The sequence below is a fragment of the Platalea leucorodia genome (assembly GCF_965183815.1).
Source record: "Platalea leucorodia genome assembly, chromosome: 4".
NCBI lineage: Eukaryota > Metazoa > Chordata > Aves > Pelecaniformes > Threskiornithidae > Platalea > Platalea leucorodia.
This window is the reverse complement of record NC_138826.1, coordinates 84,159,493-84,180,095: the sequence shown is the minus strand read 5'-3', so window position 1 is coordinate 84,180,095 and position 20,603 is coordinate 84,159,493. Positions and strand designations below refer to the sequence as shown.

Sequence of the window (20,603 nt, the reverse complement as noted above, 5' to 3'; positions counted from 1 at the left end):
TTTAAGAGAATATTGTCAGTAGCAAATGTCACACGAAATAACTGGAAGGAAAATTGCCTTCAAAAAGTGAAGATAAAAATGGATGCGAATCAATTTCTGCTTAATATACAACTTGCTTAAATAGGAAACAATAGGCTATTACTCTGACAGGAAATCTTGAAGTGTTTTTATTATATCCTTATCACTTAATTTATTTTATATAGAAACTTTGGCTATGATCCACACCTCTGTAACTCTCATAGAAAAATAATTCTGTAAATACACTGTGAAATTTGCACATAGGGAGCAGTTATTACCCGATTTGCTTATACTTTCAAAATTGAAGAGCAAAACGTAAAGCTACATGAGAGTTTTACAGGAATTTTGGGGTTTCAAATGCAGCAGTTCAAAATGCAACACCGTTGGAGAAGAGCTCTAAGCAGTAAAATTATTCTGGCTGAAATTAACCCTGCATAAGACTTTTCTCTCTTGTCTAATAAATATTTTATGAAGAACATAACGCAATATGCTGGTGGAGTCGTATTTGCCCAGTAAGCATGAGCACCAGCTGATATTCTGCCTATTTAGGCTTTTATTGATGAGAAATCCATTTCAATGATTTAAACATTAACTTTTGGGTTTTTTGTTGTGTTTTTTCTATTCCAACAGCTTACCCAGGGGTTAAAATGGTGAGTGAAAGTCATCATGAGGCCCTGGCAGCACCGCCGGCTACCACAGTAGCAGCAGCCCCTCCAAGTAATGTCACTGAGCCAGCCAGTCCCGGAGGAGGGGGAGGAAAAGAAGATGCATTTTCTAAGTTAAAAGAGAAGTTCATGAATGAATTGAACAAAATTCCATGTAAGTAAAACTTGATTGATTAAAGAGCTTCTGTCGGTAGATTAAACTTGACATTTTCTTCTTTGTCATTTATTTAGACAGAGTACTAAATGTTTTCTAGTCAAAACTAGAAAAATCAGAAGATAAACCTGGGTTAGTAAGCTCCTCAAAATTAATTGGAGTAGAAAAAATAGGGTCGAACTCATATGCAATTTGAGTCTATTCTTAATATGTGAGATTGTCCTGGTAATTTTTGCTGATGAATTATTGCTGAATCATCTAAACTGGAATGGCAGAACTTCACAGTGGCCATGGGAGCAATAAGCAAAATATTTCCTAACAGTAATGCTTAGGGTTTCATGTTTATGACAAATGTATGTGGGCATGTTACCTTAAAGCAAAATTTGGCCAGAACTCATAAATATTGAGAAAATAAGGAAACTGTGTATCTTTCTTTGGGGATTAGAAAATGTAGAAAAAGAGGGGAAATTGCTTTTTAACAAGGAAATAGGTCTAGTACATCAGTAATGCGTGAAGATAGCCATGCTTTTCCCACTCAGTAATTCTGTTAGATCAGCCATTGAACGTTGTTTGCATGAGTTCCTGTACCTATGCAGAATACTTTAAAAGTACCAATGTATGTTTCTGTGAAGTCAATAGGGTAAAAGTCAGCAGGGTTCTTTTGGTCTGTGCTAGAAAGTATTGATCCAAAGTTGAGGCCTCAGTTTGTTCACATTTGTAAAAAAATATAAGCATTAGCCTTTTGCTGTTTTTTATGATAATACTAGGGTTCTTGAACCTGTTTGGTATGTTTTAGTATGCATACACTGGTATTAAATATACAACTAATTCAACATTGTTAATGTTGTTTATATAATAAAGAAAAAATCCTTTTTGTTACTGACAGAACAATTACTTAATGATACAAGCAGGTAATTTGGGCACTTGCAAGACGTGAAAGTGAAGTCTGTGTGTGTATGTGTGTTTCAATAGCAGGCATTAGAGAGACATTCAGTCCTTAATAATTTTTATTTCAGAAGAATAAGTAAATGTAAAATATTTTCAGGGAAGTATTTTAACTTAGGTAAGAGTTTTCATTTTTAGAAGGTTATCATCTGTGTAAAGAAATGTGTGACTGATAAAGACAGATAACAAATTAGAATATTAATCGATTTCTTATCTCTGAAATGGATCTTGGCAATCTGGCAGATGCGGTTTTTGCAAAATTGATAGCAAACAGCCTTGCTCTGTCACTCGAAATTCTCACTTGCAAGAATAGAGGTGTTACAGTGGTAAGAAGTCCGTATGTCATTAGTTTGGTAATCTGCACAGTCCAATGCAGACCATACTGAAATGAAATTGCCTGATGATATCATGGGAAAAACAAAACTACAAGAAGAAAAAAGAAGAGGGGAAAAAAAATACAAGACATTGAGGGAGGAACAGTCAGCATTTGAAACATTTGTCTTTTAATTTTTATCTCGCCATGCTATGTAAATGAGGTAGATGACACTTGTATGTAGATATTCTTTCATTTTTTAACTTTGATTTTAACATAGCAAAGGCGTGAATAGTTTCCAATATGAGGAACTCCTCTGTAACTGGTAGGTCTAGGAAAAGGTCTGTAAATAGAGAGGAACTTTGAATGCAATGCTGCGTACTTTTTTAAAACAATGAAAACAAGTGGAAAGTCCAACCTGGAGAATCTTTCCAGATTGAACTGAATAAAACTTTTTTTTTTCTGTTCATGAGAAAAAAAAAAGAACCTACTATTACATTATAAAAGTGCTTATTGAGAAGAGCGTACTAGGCCATAAGACAACTCTCATTTATTATGAAATACATTATAGTATCTATAAAATATGGTACCTTATGCTGACAGAGAGACCAGAACATATTGCCTCCATTTTAGAAATCTGGACTCTTATCCAAGATCATGCAGTAATTTTATAGTGGAGTGAGAAATGAACCTGGGGTAGTCACAAATCCCATGCCAATTGTCTGCTCTCCTTCTAGAGGCTGCAGATGTGATTCGATCTTCCCAGCATCTCCGTCAAATACTGGGACTGTTTAACATGACATTCTGCTGTGTATATTTATATTTTTTTTAGTTTTGCCATTTCAAGAAGAAAGTTGAATGTTCATTGTACTACAAAGGGGCAAAGGGCTTGGGTGTGGTTTTTTTGAAATATTTAAATATGAAATAGTACCATTGACATGTTGGAGCATTTTATATCCCAAGTAACTTTAGTTTTCCCCATGTTCCCCGATAACAAATCCTACATGAATGAACTGTAACTGACAGGTCTATATGTGTTTCTCACTTACAAACTAACACAAACAGATCATCAAATAAGCTTAAGTAGGCTGTCTCCAAAATATGGGGGCAGGAGGGGAGAGGAGACCTCATGTCTCTATTGGAAGATTATAGCATTTCCTTACTATTTGTTCAGTTTATGTCAGTAGGGAGTTGTCAGCGAGGTGTCATTAGCCTATTAAAAAGCTGAGGATTTAATTGTGGTAGAAAAGTTGTCAGAACTTACCTCTTACAGATGGTTGCAAATTTTTTGAGATTCTCTCTTAAAATATAGCAGAATGTAAATTTGTTCCAACCAAATAATTTTTATAGTGCCTTTCTGGGAATTTCTTGCTATGTGAGAGAGAATAAAGGTGGTGAATGGGCCTCATTGGGACAGCACAGATACTTGGGTCTAAGAACACTTCCAAGACCATGGCCAGGTTTTTCTTCTGGTAGATTCAAACTGAAGACCTGATCCTGAGTCTTACACGTGGCAGAGGAATGCCACAGCCAGCAAGTTGTCTAATCTTCGCAGATCAGTGACAAGCCTTTTTTCTAGTTCATGTACTTCTCTTTTAAAACTTTCAAAGGTCTCATGTTCATCCCCGTGTCACAGGGAAGGCTTTGAAATCTCAGTAGTTACTGTGAGAGGATCTTTTTTTTTACAGTGCTCTGTTGTCTATATGCAAGAGAGAAATAATTAAATGTTTTAGTTGTCTCTGCCTAAGATGTCTGCAGATGGAAAATAAGCCATCATGATTTAATGGATGTATAATAGGATAGAATGTACCCATATTGTGAAAAAGCTCACCTGCAATCAACTTGGTTTGAGCGATAAAAAAGCCAAGCCACAGTAGGAGCTAATTTTTATGTAGTCTCCTCTTTCTGTTTTTTCATAGAAATTGCATAATATCAAGTCATGCTTATATAAAAAAAAAAACCCAAAACATTCAAATAGTGGAATACATGATGACAAAAATAAAGGTACAGCAAACTACACCCGGCTGAATAAATACTGTTCTTTCCGTGTGGCTTATAATAAAACAGTCATCTTTTTAAAATAATATGTTTTGTGAAACACATGGAAGTCACAAGTTAAATAGTCTAGACATACTTAACTAACTAAAAATATCAGGATTCCTGTTAAGATTTCACTTTGCAAAACTACAAATAGTGTCTGTGTAATTTAAATTATGCTGATGTTTCCTCCTGTAATACTTGCACCAGAGAAGTCTTATTTTGTCAAAAATGGATGAATTTAATAGAATGAGGAAATAGAACTTCCAAGAAAAAGAGAGGGCCCATTTGTATTAGTGTGCATTTATTTCAAGAGCAATGATGCAGTATGTAAACCCAGTTAAAATTTTGATAGATACAAGCAGAAATTCTGTTTTTTTCATTGATTTGTATCTCTTTAAGGTAGAACATACTCCACATTTTGTGGCAGGAGGGTGCAGGCTTCCAAAAGCACACAAATCATTCACAATGGCGGTGTCCTAACATATCTTTCACTCTGGATAAAGAAAGTGGGATCATTTTATTACAATGAGTCATACAATTAAAGTGCAAGAATCCTGTAAGGTTACTGAGGCATAACTGTGAAGAATTTTTTTCTCCGTTATGTAAATCCCTGCATTTTGGTTGTGAGTGGCTGATTTGCATAATCACAGTACAGTTGTTTTTCCATAACTGCACTGTGTATAAAAGTCACTCTATCTTAATTGGATCTTATGCTTTCTATGCCAATTTGTCTTTAATCTGCAGAATTTTTAAGCTGTTTACCAGAAGGAGAAAAAAGGCACCATCTCTGCTTTTACACTTTGCATTTTAAATGTAGTAATTCCAACACCTGAAGAAGGGGGTAAGACAAAGCAGATAAAATGGCACTTGCACTTCTGAAAACAAAATTGCATTAAAAGACTTTATAAGGTATATTGATTCTTTCCTTCCTCCCTGTTGCTGCTCTTCCATCTGGGCTTTTGTCTACAGGCTAGGAAAATACCTGCCATACATTTACAGTAAGCGAGTTCTAGCAAGACTATGGGAATGCAAGACAGCAACAGCTTTTAGGCAGAGGCTTTAAATGTCAAGATGCTGATACTAACCACACAAAAGTAAAACTTAACATCAATCGGCATTAGTTTACTTAATAAACATCTTTGTAAAAGCAAACTGATCTTGATGTGTTTCCTAAGAACACGTTCTTGTATGAACAGAAGTCCTCATTCTGCCAGTAAGGTAAATAAAACAGCAAAAATACAGTAAAATTCCAGCATACGTCTGACTGAATAATGTTACTCTGTTAGTGCTTCTCATATAATCTTGAATAGCTGTAATACTGAATGCATTGAATCCAGGATGCTATCATTACCTCTTTAATAGGAAGTTATTGCATATTTCTCATGCTCTTTGCTGTCTTACATTGTAAATGGATACAAAATAACATTTCCGTACCAACCTTATTCTGAAGTGTTTGGCTGACTTGCAACTCCATTTGGTCTCAGTAGCTGGTGCTCAAAACCCCTAAATTTGATTCATCATGTACAACTGACTGATAATCCCCCAAACCAGGAGCTCAAAACTGTGTGATGATTCAGGCTAAAAGCTGGTGTTCTGTGCACACTTGTTTCACATTCTGTTTGCAGATATTCAGAGGAAGGTTTATTTACCTCTCCTTGGCTTAGCGAATAACTGTCAAAGCAAAATGGGACTGGAGGCTATAGAGGAAACTGTAATAAAAAAATGTAAAAATAACTGTAAGACTGAGGTCTGGGTTAATTCTAAATAATAGCTTAATAAGCTGAAGTACAGACTTGTAGATATATTTGGATAAATTAGAAAATAAAATAAGTCTGGATTTATATGTTTAGCCATTTAAGTTAAAGTTTCAGCCTTCAGCAGTCATCCTAGACAAACCTCATCATTTCTTTTGCCCCGCTGGTCTCTGCTTTTCTGCTCTTCTGCCTTTCTTGACTGACCAGCTGAGGTTGTATTAAGAGTTCTTATTACCCTCTGTAAATGGCAATAAAGTTAATTTCTTAATTTTTCATTCTTATTTGGCGTCAAGATTAGCAAGGAGATATTATTGAATTTTGTCTATTATTAGAAAATTGAGGATTTTGTGCATGAGGTCTTTCTGAAACTTAATTTTTATGGAGCTGGCAGCTTGATCATTTGCAGAAAATAAATTCAGGCTGTTCGTTTCAGTGCTTCTCCGAATGGTTCCTGGAGTACAAGTGTCACTGGCACAGGGAAGAGAGGGCACGTTCTTTTCTAAGTTCATTAAAAAGAAGCAAAATGCTGATAATAGAATGCTTTCAGATTTCAAAACTGGATTAATAGAGACAAATATCATAAAATCACAGTACAGTTCTCAGCAATAGTTATTATTTATATTTCCATGGCACATACTACTGTTTGTCATTGCCTAAGATCTTCTTAGGTTAGCTGGAAAAAATTGAGTCTTTGTTTCAGAGACCTTCCTATCTAAATGTAAGGCAAGGAATAGCTGCCTGCCTGCAGAAAATGAGGACTATGTATACGTCCGTTCATATAGATATATAGATATATAGTTATGTACACATGTATATTTGTCAATACAATAAACAGTGATCTCCGCTTAGGAGCAGTCTGACATTGGCAAACTCTATTTAGGTATCCTGGCAAAGAGGACTTGTAAGGAGAGATTTAGAGGAGAATAAAGAAAGAAGTTTCTTGATGTTTAGGGAAGTCTGAAGAACAGTGCTGGAGGAAGCGGGAAGGCATAAATTCAAGTCGGCTTGTTTCCCTTCCTATCATCAAATCATTGGCAGTTGCCCATGCCAAGCAAATACATGCAGCTTTACACTAGGAAAGAAACAGGGGAAATCAGAAATAAAGATTTGTTTTGGAACACAGAACAAGTACACGAAAGAGCTATTACAGTACAATAGCAGAGGGGAAAAAACATTATTTCTACTTATAGCAATTTAAATGCAAATCTCAGATTACTTTGTTTTCTCCCTGAACCCCCCAGTCCCAGAGTTCGGTGATTGCATGGGAACTTCAGAATTCTTTTTTTTCATTAAATAAAAGTTTCTAGATCACCTGCTGGTGGGGAAGAGCTTGAAAATACCACCCACACACATCCATAAGACACAGAAATTGAGAGATAAAGAAAAACAATTCAACTCTATTATTTTATAAACTTAAAATATGAAAATACCTTCATTATTTTTAGGGGTCCAGCATATTTTGAATGCTTGAAATTAGGAGTCCTGAAAACACATCTATTGAATCCAAAGTAAACAGATACTGAGGGGTGGAAGAATGGAAGTGAAAAACTCATGAAGCAGAACATGGATGGAAATCCTTGTCTGGAAGGAAGAGCACATGCTCAGAGATCCTGCTGAATTACACTCTGTTGGTATTTTTATGATTGATTCTGTCATGAAGAAAATTTTTACAATCCATGAGTTTTTTTCATATGCCTTCTGATAACATCTCCTTAACATGTCCTGTACTTAAACTTTTGGATCCATGACAGCTGCCAGTTTGATCCTCATACAGGACTGAGCTAGGAACCTCAGGCTGTTAGAGGTACAAGCTGCTCTAGCATGTCCCAAAACTGCTGCAGACCATAGCTTGATCCAGCACCAGCAAGCACACAGGTTCACCAGGAGGTTACACATCCCCTCCAATCAAAGCAAGCTCAACCCACAGATCTGACACGCTTAGGTCTGAGGGAGGACGCTATTCCTACTCTGGCCATTATCTTGGCTCCTTGGACAAGCCGAGGAGGAAAGGAGAAATCAGAAGAGCAGAGTCCTACAACTTGAACCAGAGCACCAGCTGCAGCACCCTCCATCCCCAGCACAGGGGGAGCCTGTCGCACGCTAAACCCATGTCCTCTTCTACAGGACCTTGAGTATGCACTGTCCCGTCTGAAAGGAAATACTGTCTCTTAGCCAGAAGCACACTGGAAGTGTAACCTCAGTGTCAAACAGAATTATACATTACTGATTACATGTGTCTGAAACATTGTTTTCAGAAACAGCAGTTGGTTTTGAGTGGTATAATCTGAAAGAAAGGGAAGGAGAAGCAAGTTCTCCTGTAAAATACATGATGCTGAGAACGTTTCAGCAAATATAAGAAAACAAAAAAACCCATTCAGATTAACTTTTACAGCCATGGGGATGAAATTCATCTATAGCAGAAACAGGGGTGAACACCTACCTTTGGTTTGGTGACAGGGTTTTAACAAGGGGTGCCAGAGTACCCCCAAGGGTCTCCTCTAGCACATCACTGTGATTATTATTTTATATGTTACAACGACTCTGGTAGGTATTTTATTGCACTATAGATATGTCAAGTTGTGCCAGTGCCTTATAAATTGAGTAGAGAATTCAATTTACAAGCAGGAAACTGAACATGGTTGCTGGCTTCCTTTCAGTACTGGGAATGTATCTTAAAATTTCATTACTTTGTGTGAGGGAAAGTGCACTAAAATTATGTTTACATGCATAAAATAAATACAATCTCTGCTAGTCTTTTTCAAACTTACCTGCAGATGAAGTGTCTCCAGAAATTACCCATTATCTGTTATAATTCAGTTAGTAATCTGTTCTGAAAGTGCTCTATAAAGAGAGTTCATGGAACGATTGTTCTGAACTTAAAATTGAGAATACGTTTAAAGATTGATTCTCAGCAGCGTACTGCATAAAAGAAAAAAAACACTTGGGACTATGGTTAATAGATTTGCTTTTAAAAATTACGGTATAAATGGGCAATGAAAATATAGGAATTACTGTTAAGATTGATACTCCGTCCTTACCTCAGCTACTTGTGCCTAGACACTGTGGCAAGCTAGAAGATAATGTCTTGCATTTTTATAAGAACCAAGAGTAGATAATGAAGCCTCTGTTATTCTGAGGCACTGTTGTAAGCTGTCACAGATGAAGAATAGAATGTCATTCTTTGTTGTGATTGTTAACCATTCTACTTAGAACTGGGTGAGTTTGCTGCTGAGAATTATCCAAACTAAAGTCTTCCATGAGGGATTATAAATCCCTGTAGGTCCATAGCATCCTTTCTTGCATTCTTTTTATCTTTTTAATCTTGGCTTGTATTTCAAGTGAGATCTTGAACGGGTCTAGATCTGAAAATCTCTACTTCTTCCAGAATATGCAGCCAGTTTGCAAGAGCTATGGAGGTGGCCTCAAATCTTCAGAAGGATCTTGGTATAGGTAGACTTTGCTCTGACTCCACAGAAGGAAGCTGTGCTGCTGAACTTGAATGACTGCCTCATGAAGGCTGAGTTCCAGCTGGCAGCTGAGCGAGCCATCTGCCTACTCCTGTGCAGGTTTCTGAATCTGAATCTAATCTTAATTATCAACTTCAGCAAGAGCTCCCTAATTTGCTCACAGCCCCTATATCATCTGGGGGCATGTTTCAGCACTGTAGCTGGCACTGTTTCCCTATTGCAGTAAGAGCCACCAAAATGAAAGATGAGGTTTGTCCTTTCAGATGGGAAATGCATTTCAACCCACATCTAAAAAGGAGCTCCAGAAACATTTAGGGTTTCTACACTTAGCTTTTAGGAACCAGGCTCTGGGAGTCAAATTCACAAATCTGAGTTAAATGCCTTGGTTCTCTTCAGAACAACGCAGAAATGGGAGGCCCAGGTTTATCCAGAAGGAAAAACTGGAGGGAGATGTGTCTGAAATGGTACTGGTCTCACAGACTTTGATATCTAGGAAGAGCCCTAGGTTAAGTCCTTAGACAGATTTACAGCCTAAAACCACTTTCCCTTGACTTAGAGACTTGATTTCTCTCACTTTGAGAGTGATTGGTTCACTCTCTTCTGTCAGCATACAATCTGATGAAGAGCAAGGGAACTCACTGGACCAGAGGCCTGGCTGAAGGACAGCATATGCATTTTGCTGTGAAATGCCATTAGGCAAAATAAGCAAATAACACTGGGTGTTTAGGGCTCCTTATTCTTAACCAGGTGTCCCACACTAGGCTACAGAGTCTGACCCCATGAATCCTGCATTTCTTTCCTAGCTGTTCCTGCAGGAAAGGCAGATCCAAGTTAGTTTTCCAGCTTGATCCCTTGATTTCCTTTAGTCTTAGGATGACCAGGAACTCAGGTATTTTAGGCTGCAGCCTGATTGATATTCCTCAGCCTTTATTGGCAGCTCCCATGTTGTCAGTTTGAAGCAGCCACACAAACTGTTCGTTTGACACAGTGGAGTAGGGGTGGCATTCCTTGAAGAGGAAGGGAGAAGGAGTATCCTAAAGCTGGTGAGCTGCCAATAGGATTGAAAGTCATGTCCACATGAGAAGCTTTCTCCCCCTGGAGCTGTGTCAGGACCATCCCCCATGTGGCTGTACCCCAATGGGGAGGAACTCTCCAGGACTAGGATAGGCATCAGATTTTTTTTTTTTCCTAGAAACCGTTTATAGAGAGGCAATACATTCTTCATGTAGTCAACAATGTTGATAATAATTTTTATACCTTTCTTACAGATATTTTTATGGTCCTTCCTTACGAGAGTTCATTGAATTTTCTATTTTCCTTCTGTGTTATTTCATTTATGTATTTATTAATACTTTTCTCCTAGCCAGAACTCACATGAAAAAATTGGCACAAGTAATATACTTGCTAACCGAACATTCAGACTTTTTCTTCCTTAGGTTTCAAACCTAACTTCTCCTCTAAAGCCAGCTGTTTTCTCATGTTTTGTAAGACCTCAGTACCCAATTTTCAGCAAACATGTGCTCTAAGCTGGAATATAGCATTTCAGGTCTTAGCCCTGGAGTCAGTTATTTGTTTGTAGTATGCCGTAGGTGCAAACTGACTTGCAGCATGGGCAAAGGAAGGAGGACAGAGGAAGATAAGGTAAGCTTACTATTCATAAATTTCAGTCTAGCGTAGCATTTTAGATTACAACTCGGTGATGGTCATCACTTTATAGGAAACTGTTCCAGAATACCAATTTCTAAATTCTCTTGCCTCATGAAATATTTATTGATGAGTTTTAAGTCCGAGGACAGCAAGGTGGTCAAGATGACAGAAAACAGTATGAGGGGTGGAGAGGACCAGTGGGCAAACAAGAAAGCTTAATGTTACCTGAACTCAGGGCATAACATTAATGATGATAACATGTCAAGCATGAAAAAATGTCAAAATTGGCTTGACTATTCTGAAACAGCCATGCATTTATTTAACAGTGATTATATGCTACAAAAATACTTAGGCGTACTGCTTTTCTTGATATAAATATAGGTATGTAGGAAGAGACAAAATGGAAGAGGGAAACTATTTACAAAAATCTTTTTTCTATTTAGTTAATGCATTAACTGAAGTGTTTAAACTGTGCAACATCCTTGATTTGCAACAGCTCATTTTTGTTAGGAACCTACTGACAGCTGGGCTTTGATTCTGCAAAGTGCACCGATATGTCCAACATTGCTACTACTTCTCACTGCCACCTAGAACAAGAAAACTAGCTATACTTTTATAACGATAATGACAAGAAGCATTTTTATGCTGTTGAACTGAATATTTACCCCAGTAATTCCTGGTAGAAAAGGAACAGAAAGTATATCCTCTTTAAAAACAAACAACCAATCCCCTAAATTGTGTCCACATTAGGTAAAATAGTTTGTGATACCAAATCCTTGGTGGCATAGCAACGCTAGCTGAACCCTGCAGTGCAGGATGAGTGCAAATTGGTGAACAAGTTTTTTCATGTTTTCAAGTCTTTTTCTTTACTGACCTGCACCACTCCTCTAAATAACATGAAAGGCAACAGAAGTACATTCTTACTTGATATAGCCATGCAAGTATAACCTGGGTATGCAGGCTGAATTCAGGTACTGAAACGATACACAGCAGATTTTAAAATTTCAAAAGGTTTAATCCAGTAAAGTATTTAAATGTGTACTAACCTTTAAGCTCCTGAATAGTGCATTGAATTAAATTTGTTACACACAAGTGGTTTGGAGGATCAAGACTGTAAACACATTTCTAATACATGCTGCAATTTACCTGATGAACTGCTACATTAATTCATATTTGAATGTAAATTAACTTTACTTTAGCTATGGTTATTTTAAAAGTTTGTAACTCTACAAGTGTTGTAATTTTACAGATGTGTACCACACGCAAGTATAGTGCTAGTAGCAAATTTCTTTTCAGACCTTCATAAATATCAGTGTGATTTTTTTACTTTCCATTTCATTTTAGTAGGCTGCTTGCTGAGAGTTGTACCCTCTTTTGTCACATGGCTTATTACCACAACCCACGTTTTCATGATTGTTGTCAAAAAAGGGGGGCATTTAGGGCAGTTGTTTGGTTTAAATGATCAGTAGACTGCTACTTTGAGATCATTTGGGATGGGGGGGACTGAAATTTTCCAGTGGAAACCGTTGGAAGAATGTAATTACCTCACTTGGGATTTGGGCCAACCCTACAAACATCCAATTTCCACAGAAGTGATTGAGGTTCTTTCCATTTAGTTTAATGAGGGTTGGATGGGGCTGTAAGGCATTACAATCCTTTTGGGAAAATCCCAGGGGATCTTTCATCACCACAAAAGCTGAGGACATTGGTTTTATGCTTCCTCCAAAGTACGGCAGCCCTTGCATCAGCATGTCTCCACTGCTGTTCCTCAGCATTACTGGCTCAGGGGGAAGCAGGCCACCACGGTGCCGCTTTCTGTGCCTGAGAGGGATCCAGGATACTGGCAGATGATGTTGTTTAGCTTTCTTCTGGGTTTAGGTCATCCGTGAGCTGTAGTGAATTGTTTAGCTGTTTGGTGGGTGTATTGGAGTGCTGTGGTAATGAGCAAGGAGCGGATGTGATGCCTCACTAATTCCTCCCTCCTTTCAGCTTCGGCACTGAGAAGCATCTGAAAGTCAGCATCAGACTATCACAAGGTTCAAGACTTTTTCAGTGGCTGGACCCCAGCTTTACTTTAAATCTTGCAGACAAAATTATAGGATTGCCTCCAATGCTACTAATAGTTCTCTGTTTCGGCAGACTTCTTTAATGTTTCTCCTGCTATCAGGGGGAATTATAAAGTGCTAGGAGCATACATTGTATCAGTCATGTATGCTAAGATGGATCACTTTTAATAGATTAACAAGTGCTATAATGCCTCTCTCTTTCAAAGTTGGTTTTGCTTTGGTTTGGTTTTCGTAAGAGGTAAAGACAAACTATAACACACTTACATCAACATAGGAGTAAATTATGTCTATACTTAGAGTTGTAGGTGAGTGTACTTACTGTCCAGTTCCCAAACTTAATGAGGCTATACCCAAATTGTGAGGGTGTTGAATTACAGCAGTTTGTTACTCATTCAGCATTGTCAGAATGAGGGTTGGGAGCCATTAGGAGACTGAATTGTCAGTGAGGATTCTTGATGTAGCAGAGCAGTGCTGATATTCCCTGCTTTCACACAATATTTTATGGGGCAAGGAAAATAAAGGGGTTTTGCATCAGTGTTGTGTTTGTACTAACGTTTGGGGAGTGGAGAATTGAGAGCTGTAAAATATCTATGTTCCTGTTCTGATGCTAGGTGAACTTAAAATTGCCTTTTCTAAGGTAAAAAAGATAAAAAAATAAAAATCAGTGATTCTTTATCCAAGAAGTTGCAACATTTGCTTCCACCAGGCAGATGAACATTAGTAACAGTATATGTCTTCACAATCTCCATCTCAATAGGTCTGATGTTCTGAGAATTACTATTACAGAGTAGGTTGACGAGATGTATGGCTTATAAGCATTAGAGGTCACATCTGTGATCTGAAAGTAAACGATAACCAATTTGTGACTTACAACTCCAGTTCTTCTCACCATCTTTCATCTGCTGCCTCTTTTCCTTACTTTTTCCTAATATCCTCGTCACACAGCACCTTCTCCTCTCATTTACACTTTCTGCCTCTCCAGAAAAGAAAAACAGTTTTGCCATGCTAAGACTTTCACGGAGAATACAGTTACAGGAGGAAGAGGAAAGTTAAAGCCTCTGAAATTTTTTTGACATACGGCTGAGAGAGGCATAAGGCTCCCTGCCAGCGCTGGTCTCTGCTCCGTTCTCCAGGCTGTCTGTCTGCCATAGGATACTTCTGATGAAAAAGAATAAATATAAAACAATATTTCCCTACTTGTCCCTCTACTTCACACAAAGCTTGCTAAGAAGGAGTGAAAAGCATTCAGCTAACATTTTAGCAAAGCAGACTGAATACTGATGTTATTTTTTAGTAACTTCAAGACTAATGTACTGTAAAATGTACAATTTTTTCTTGTCACAGTGGCAGAAGTCATGAGGGTAGGACTAGCTGGTTTTTTTACTCAAGACTAACAGGGCTCTTGTCAGTGGTTGTTCTTTACCCCATGAATATGTTGAACGCTCCTGCACTGAACCATGAACTGGAAACCTCATATCCCTGCTCAGGTGTTTTCTAACTGCTACTAATTATGCTACTAGTTGGACATGAAACATTCTTGGAAGGAGAGTCAGAAGAGAAAAGTGTGTTGCATATAACCCTGTGATGTCAGTGGCAGTCAGCAAAATTGTGTGTGACCTCAGATAAGGACCAACAATTGAGATAAGCCAGGATAAATTGCAGCATTGCCAAGTTTAGAGAGAAGCCAAAGGGAAATCGGTTACAGTGCTGGCTTCCAGAAGGTTGTTTCCTGGCATGAGCTGGCTCAACTTGAAGGCATGTGAGGCCAATTAAATAAGTACTAGCCACTTGCAAGGGGTATGCCTGTCAGAAACTGCTTTCATAAAGGGATAAAAAGGCTATCAATCAAAATACAATCTACATGTTGGCCATAATTAAAATACTTTGACTAGAGAGCTGTTTAGGGTTTATTTTAGCGTGGTATTTTTAACTCTTCGGTGGTTGAATCTGTGGAAGCCACTGCAGAGATATTGGATCTCTAAGCCATCAGCAGCGATGTAAATGGCATTTAGTTTTGCTCCAGGGAAGGATTTCTTTTTTCATCAAGTGTCACTTCTACCATGATGTGCCTGAATAAATATAACTAGCTTCACTTATTTTAGTGGAGTTTCCTGGGACAACACGGCCAACATAAGTTATTTATGATTTGGGATGGGTTGAATACTAGTCACAGCATAAAAATATTACCTTCCAAGCTGACTGCATATTGCACGTCATGGAGACAAAAACTTTATCCTTATTAAAGGACTATTTCACCATAACAATAAACTTTACTGGCCCATTTTTACCTTTGCCAACTGCACTTCTCATATACTATAGTGTTCCTGTATGTAGCCATAACTTTGACTCTGAAGCTCCATTGAAAAGGAGTATTGATGAGGTCTTCCTTTTCCTCAGCTTGAGGACAGGCTCCTCGCCATGCAGCAGAATCAGGAGTTTGTGACAAGTCTGATTAGAAACACACAAACTGTCATCTCAAAATGTCAGAAGTTATCTACTAGTTTCTGTAAACCTTTTTTGAGGTTTCACTAAAAAAGTCCTAATTTTGCTGTACTGCAGAGTAATATGCTAGTATCAGTGATCAGAAAGTGAGGCAAATATTCACAGATTTATTTCTGAGATAATCTGGGAAAACCAATATTATTTTGCTGCATTCCTTGGTTATTGAAAATACAGCAAAAGCAGCACAGGGTTAAGATTCAGATTTTATTAAGTGTTGTGCTCACCAATATAGTTGACTGTTAAGTCTAGAAGAAGTTAGAAACTTTGCATCAGATGTCCTCCGTTGTTTTTAAACATAATTTCTGTCTTGCTGTATCTTGTCTCTTATCTGTTTTTTACCATATATAAATTACCATTCTGTATTTATGGTGGCTTAAAACTCTGTGCTGATTTAAAGACAATTCACAGGTGGCTGAGCCATAAAAAGGCCTTCATACATTAAAAAGCAGTTTGTCTTATGAGTACTCTATATTGAGCAAGTGTAGGAGAAAAGTGTGCTCGAAGTAATACAAGAGTAATAGTAAAGATAATAAATAAAAATACACAAAAAATAAATTAGTAATGACTAATTAGTAAATTAAATAATACATAATAAAGAGTAAAACAAGTAAATGCAATGTCCTTAACGCAATGTATATACAGCCACATGTTTGTATCACACTCTAAAGCTCCAAATTGCACATCAAAATATGATGTAAAAATAATAACGTATTTGACAGTCCCCTTTTCATTCCCTAGGAAATGTATGCTACTGTGATAAAATACAACATCAAGAAAATCTAGATCTGAATAAAATTTCCCTCGTATAAAGTTCAATGCTTTTCGTTTTGAACTTTTCTTCATGTTACATATTTAGGAGAAAGAAAACACATTTTTTTTGAAGTCTCTGTTACCCTAAGGCTTTTTAGTGTCGTGCACAGCACTGTTAACCATCAGTGCACATATTCACAAAGGGGGATATTCATTCTGCTGCATGGACCTCTGTGACAGCCTGTGTGGCACGTAAACCTCACCTTAATACAGGTTTTGAATTATGAAAGATGCCTTTTGCAAGCTTCTACAATGGAGTAAATTTCACACCAACATATAGAAAAATACCATGAAAATGACTATTTGATTAGCAATTTCAGACTGACATTTCATTTGAAAATTAGTTATGACTTACCAAAATATCCCTTTTCTATGAATCACCACACTTATCTTCCCTAGGTTAAAGGAATGCTGTCAAAAACACGCAATGTTTTTTTCCTGTGTATTAGTGAGTTCACCTCAAGATATAATTCTACGAACATTGTTCAGCATAGTTTTGGTGAAATTAATGGAACTATTTACAACTGAAAGGACTCAAATCAGAGCTCTACTTGTCTAGAAACATCAGGCAGCAAAGAAAATTACTTTAATGGGACAATTTTGAGAACTTTCATCATTTATGATTTCTTTTTGATAATAGAGCCCTCTATGTTCATTTTTTCAAACAGCAGACCCAGTTTTCATTATGGGATTTATCTGTCTTATCTATTAATCTTTTACTTGGAGGGTGTATTTTCATTCTTGAAACTAGTGGGACTACAGTGGGGCTAAGGAAGGAAAGGGAAATGCTGATAGTGTTGTCACCATTTCTGTTATGTAATAAGGATGGTTGTTAAGGCACTATCATGAGAGGAGGAAGAACATGGCTTGCATCTTACTCAGCCTAAAGAAGTTAAACCCACGTATCTCACCCCATAGAGGAGAGAGCCTATGGGCTATAGGTTAGACTGCATGGAGAATGCACTACTCATCCTTCTCACTGAGGCTGATACAGAAATCCTCTGTGGGAGACCCAGGGACTCGGGAACATTGTTCTGTGGGAGAAGTGGCTTAGCTTCTGGCTTATGTGGGGTAAATAGCTCACAGGTTAAGGGTACCAACCAAGAAAAGAGAAGTCTCCAGAGCTCTACTGTCAAGCCTATTTCAGTTTTTCATATGGTGAATATTTCATCTAACATGGTAGAAAGAGTTGATTTGCTGGCCTTCTAGGAGAGTGTCATATCTACAGTATAGTTCTTGCATGCTCTCATTCCATTAATCTGCTCTAAGACAAAGTGTGGCCTGATGTGGAGAATTTCTGAGGAATATAAAGCCATGCCTGTCCCACAGAGTCAAGGACATAGTGGAACTCAACATTTTAGCAATCTGGACATTACTAAATTCAACATTTTAGCAATCTGGTGAGCCTTGAGAAAGGAAGAAAGAAGAAAAACAATGAGATTTGGAGAGCCTCTTTACCCTGCATGGATTCAGACTGCTGCCAAGCACCGTACCTTCATATCTTTGGCTTTCTACAAACATAGTTATTTTAGGTTACAACAGGATCAAGACAGTTCAGACTATTTCTCTAACGTGGGAATATGCAGAATAACTTCATCTACTGTAATACCTCATGGAAGTATGTTGTGGTGAACTTTTCATCCAGATTTGTCCTCCTTTGACCTTCTTTCATCTAAGAGTTGGTGATTTAAGCATTTTAAGACAGTTTTCTAACACGAAGTTTCTTACCTGAATTTTTGAGAGGGAAAGAAAAAAGGTAAAACACTGGAATTTATTCTTTTACACTGATCTCACAGCCTGTAGACTGTATGCTGGGTAGAGGGTTATACACATTATTTTATTACCTCATGGCCATTTTAGTCCTCAGTGCTAGAATTGCTTATGGCAGAATTTCAATTGAGAGGAATAAGTTTCCATACTGAATACAATGTCTGTGGAATGTTTATTTGCCAGGAAAAAAAAGTTATTCTGTCTTAAGAATATTTTAAAAGAAATCCCTTGACAAGACCAGGTTTTGATCATGCCTGATTTTGCTGTGGACAACTCATGTCGGTAACGTAACACATCTGCAAAAGTGTTTTTTTGTAGTTGAGTTCTGCCTTAATAAGTGGGGCTGATGGATGATTTACAGCTTGAAGCTTTTTTCTTTTTTCCAACTGTATCATTTCGCCTAGTGAAAGGATATTATCCCCCTCCCCCCAGTCGATGTGGCCTCCGTTGCTGTTCTAATGTATCTGTGGATACATTATCACTGCTTCTGTGAATGAACAATTCCAAAGCAGCTACAGAGAATTTATTTGCTGATTACTCACCTGCTATTAAAGTGGTTCCAAGTAAAGTGAAATGGCAGACACACTGGCTCTTGGAAGCTCTTTCCAACTATAAAAGGAATTCTGTGTGTTCTCTGCAGTGCTCAAGCTGCTTTACAGATGCACCATATTTAGTTAGATTAGTTTTAATTAGACTGCAGATGCAAAGTTGCATCTGTGTATCACTATTAGTCTGTTTTGAGGCACTTTCAGCCAATGACAAACCACTGTCTCATTTGCATTCACTTAAATGTGTTAACCTTTTGCTTGCTGGAATAATCACTATGGAAGAACATATATAACTTAGAGGTTAATGTGTTGTTATTGTCATGTGGCACCATATGCAGAAAGTGAAGTAGCCTAAGAGACAATCATGCAAGGGGAGAAAAAAGGAAATTGTACTGAAGAATTAATTCACTCTTAAATAAATCTTTCAGAGAATTCCATTTATACTTATTTAAATTCCTTTAGGGTACTTATTTTGCAAGACAATCTTTGCAAGCTTTGGACTTTATTGATTGCCCTTCTACCCTTAATGTTTGTTTTCTTTATGATCTTTTCATTTTTATTTCTTCATGCTTCACAGAGTCCATTTTCTTTTGCTGCCTCTCCCTTTCTGTTCTGAGCTTAACGCAGTTCTGAGGAGACGGAGGATTAATTGTTCATTACTGGTGATGCTACAGGTTTGAAAGAATTGTTGATTAGCTACTGCAGAGTTCTTACTGGGGAGAGCACAGCTGCTTCTTTAGTTAGTGGCAGAGTACTTGCAAAAGGAACCAGGAACAGGATCCTCACTGGACAGAAGTCATCAGGACCGTGGCCATTGAATTCAGCAGAATGAGCCTTTAACCTGGACTTCTAATTCCTGAAGTGATTATTTTTCCTATGCTTAGTTACAGCATTCCCTTTTAATTTTTATTTCTCTATTCTGGCCAAACTTGGGGTTAATCACTTCAGGTTCGATTGTATTTATATAGGGACAGAAACAAGAACTCTGCTATGTACTTTTAATTTTAAGATTTGATCATTTTTTCAGCCTCTTTGATCAGTAGCAATGAAATTAATCCAATGGAAGAATGGATTTTAATTAAATGATTTTAGTAAGTGGGATGCACTTTTGAGCAATGAGGAGATGCAATGGTTGTTAAATAGCAATAAGAAAATGTTTCCATGTAGAGCAGCTGCTAAGGTTGACTGTAAATACTGGAGCAAAATATTACTAGAGTGGAAATATGCCAGTCTCAGGAGAGAAGTGTACACTGGGCGTGGGGTTAGATTGGCCACTCTCAAGTTTTAGTGACATTCTTTGTGATCCTGAAAGCAAGTCACAGGTCATCCACTCCTGGCTTTCCTTCTTTAAGACATAATTAATACTTTTCTGTGACTATGCCAATTAGCAAATCATCATTCAGAAAGCAATTCAAAGATAAAAAGCAATGAACATGGAGTGGTGTCAACCAGAGGACTGTAGATCCAAGTCTAGTATAGAATTTTTGAGTCAGACCCTCTGACTATGCCAATTAGCAAATCGTCATTCAGAAAGCAATTCAAAGATAAAAAGCAATGAACATGGAGTGGTGTCAACCAGAGGACTGTAGATCCAAGTCTAGTATAGAATTTTTGAGTCAGACCCTGATGGCCATTTACTGTAGCAAAGTCAAACAAGAATGTCTAATTGATTTTCAGAGCTGCATAAGGTTCTGTTTCCCATTCTCTTCCCAATGAATAGAAGAAGCCGGTGACATTTCAGCACTGCGTTATCAATATGCCCTTACAGGAGTGCTTCACTTAGTGGAGAAAGTCTGGCCTGGACGTACCTGTAGGATCAATCTCTGCTAAGCGCACTCAGTGTCAATAGGACACTACTGAAGGATATGGAGAAAAAGGATGCTCTTTCTGTGAATTGAGCTTGT

General features: G+C 37.6%; 1 protein-coding gene across 2 annotated transcripts in view; it reads left to right on the top strand.

Annotated features, from left to right (window-relative positions):
* Nucleotides 1–665: 665 nt before the first annotated feature.
* SYT1 (synaptotagmin 1) overlaps nucleotides 666–20,603 on the top strand; it is a gene marked incomplete at both ends in the record, with an annotated part of 130,707 nt that continues 110,769 nt past the window's right edge. For both annotated transcript variants that reach the window (XM_082309728.1, XM_082309727.1), the window contains one exon: nucleotides 666–837. In XM_082309728.1, the coding sequence (XP_082165854.1) occupies nucleotides 666–837 (172 nt within the window). The remainder of the gene's footprint in view (nucleotides 838–20,603) is intronic.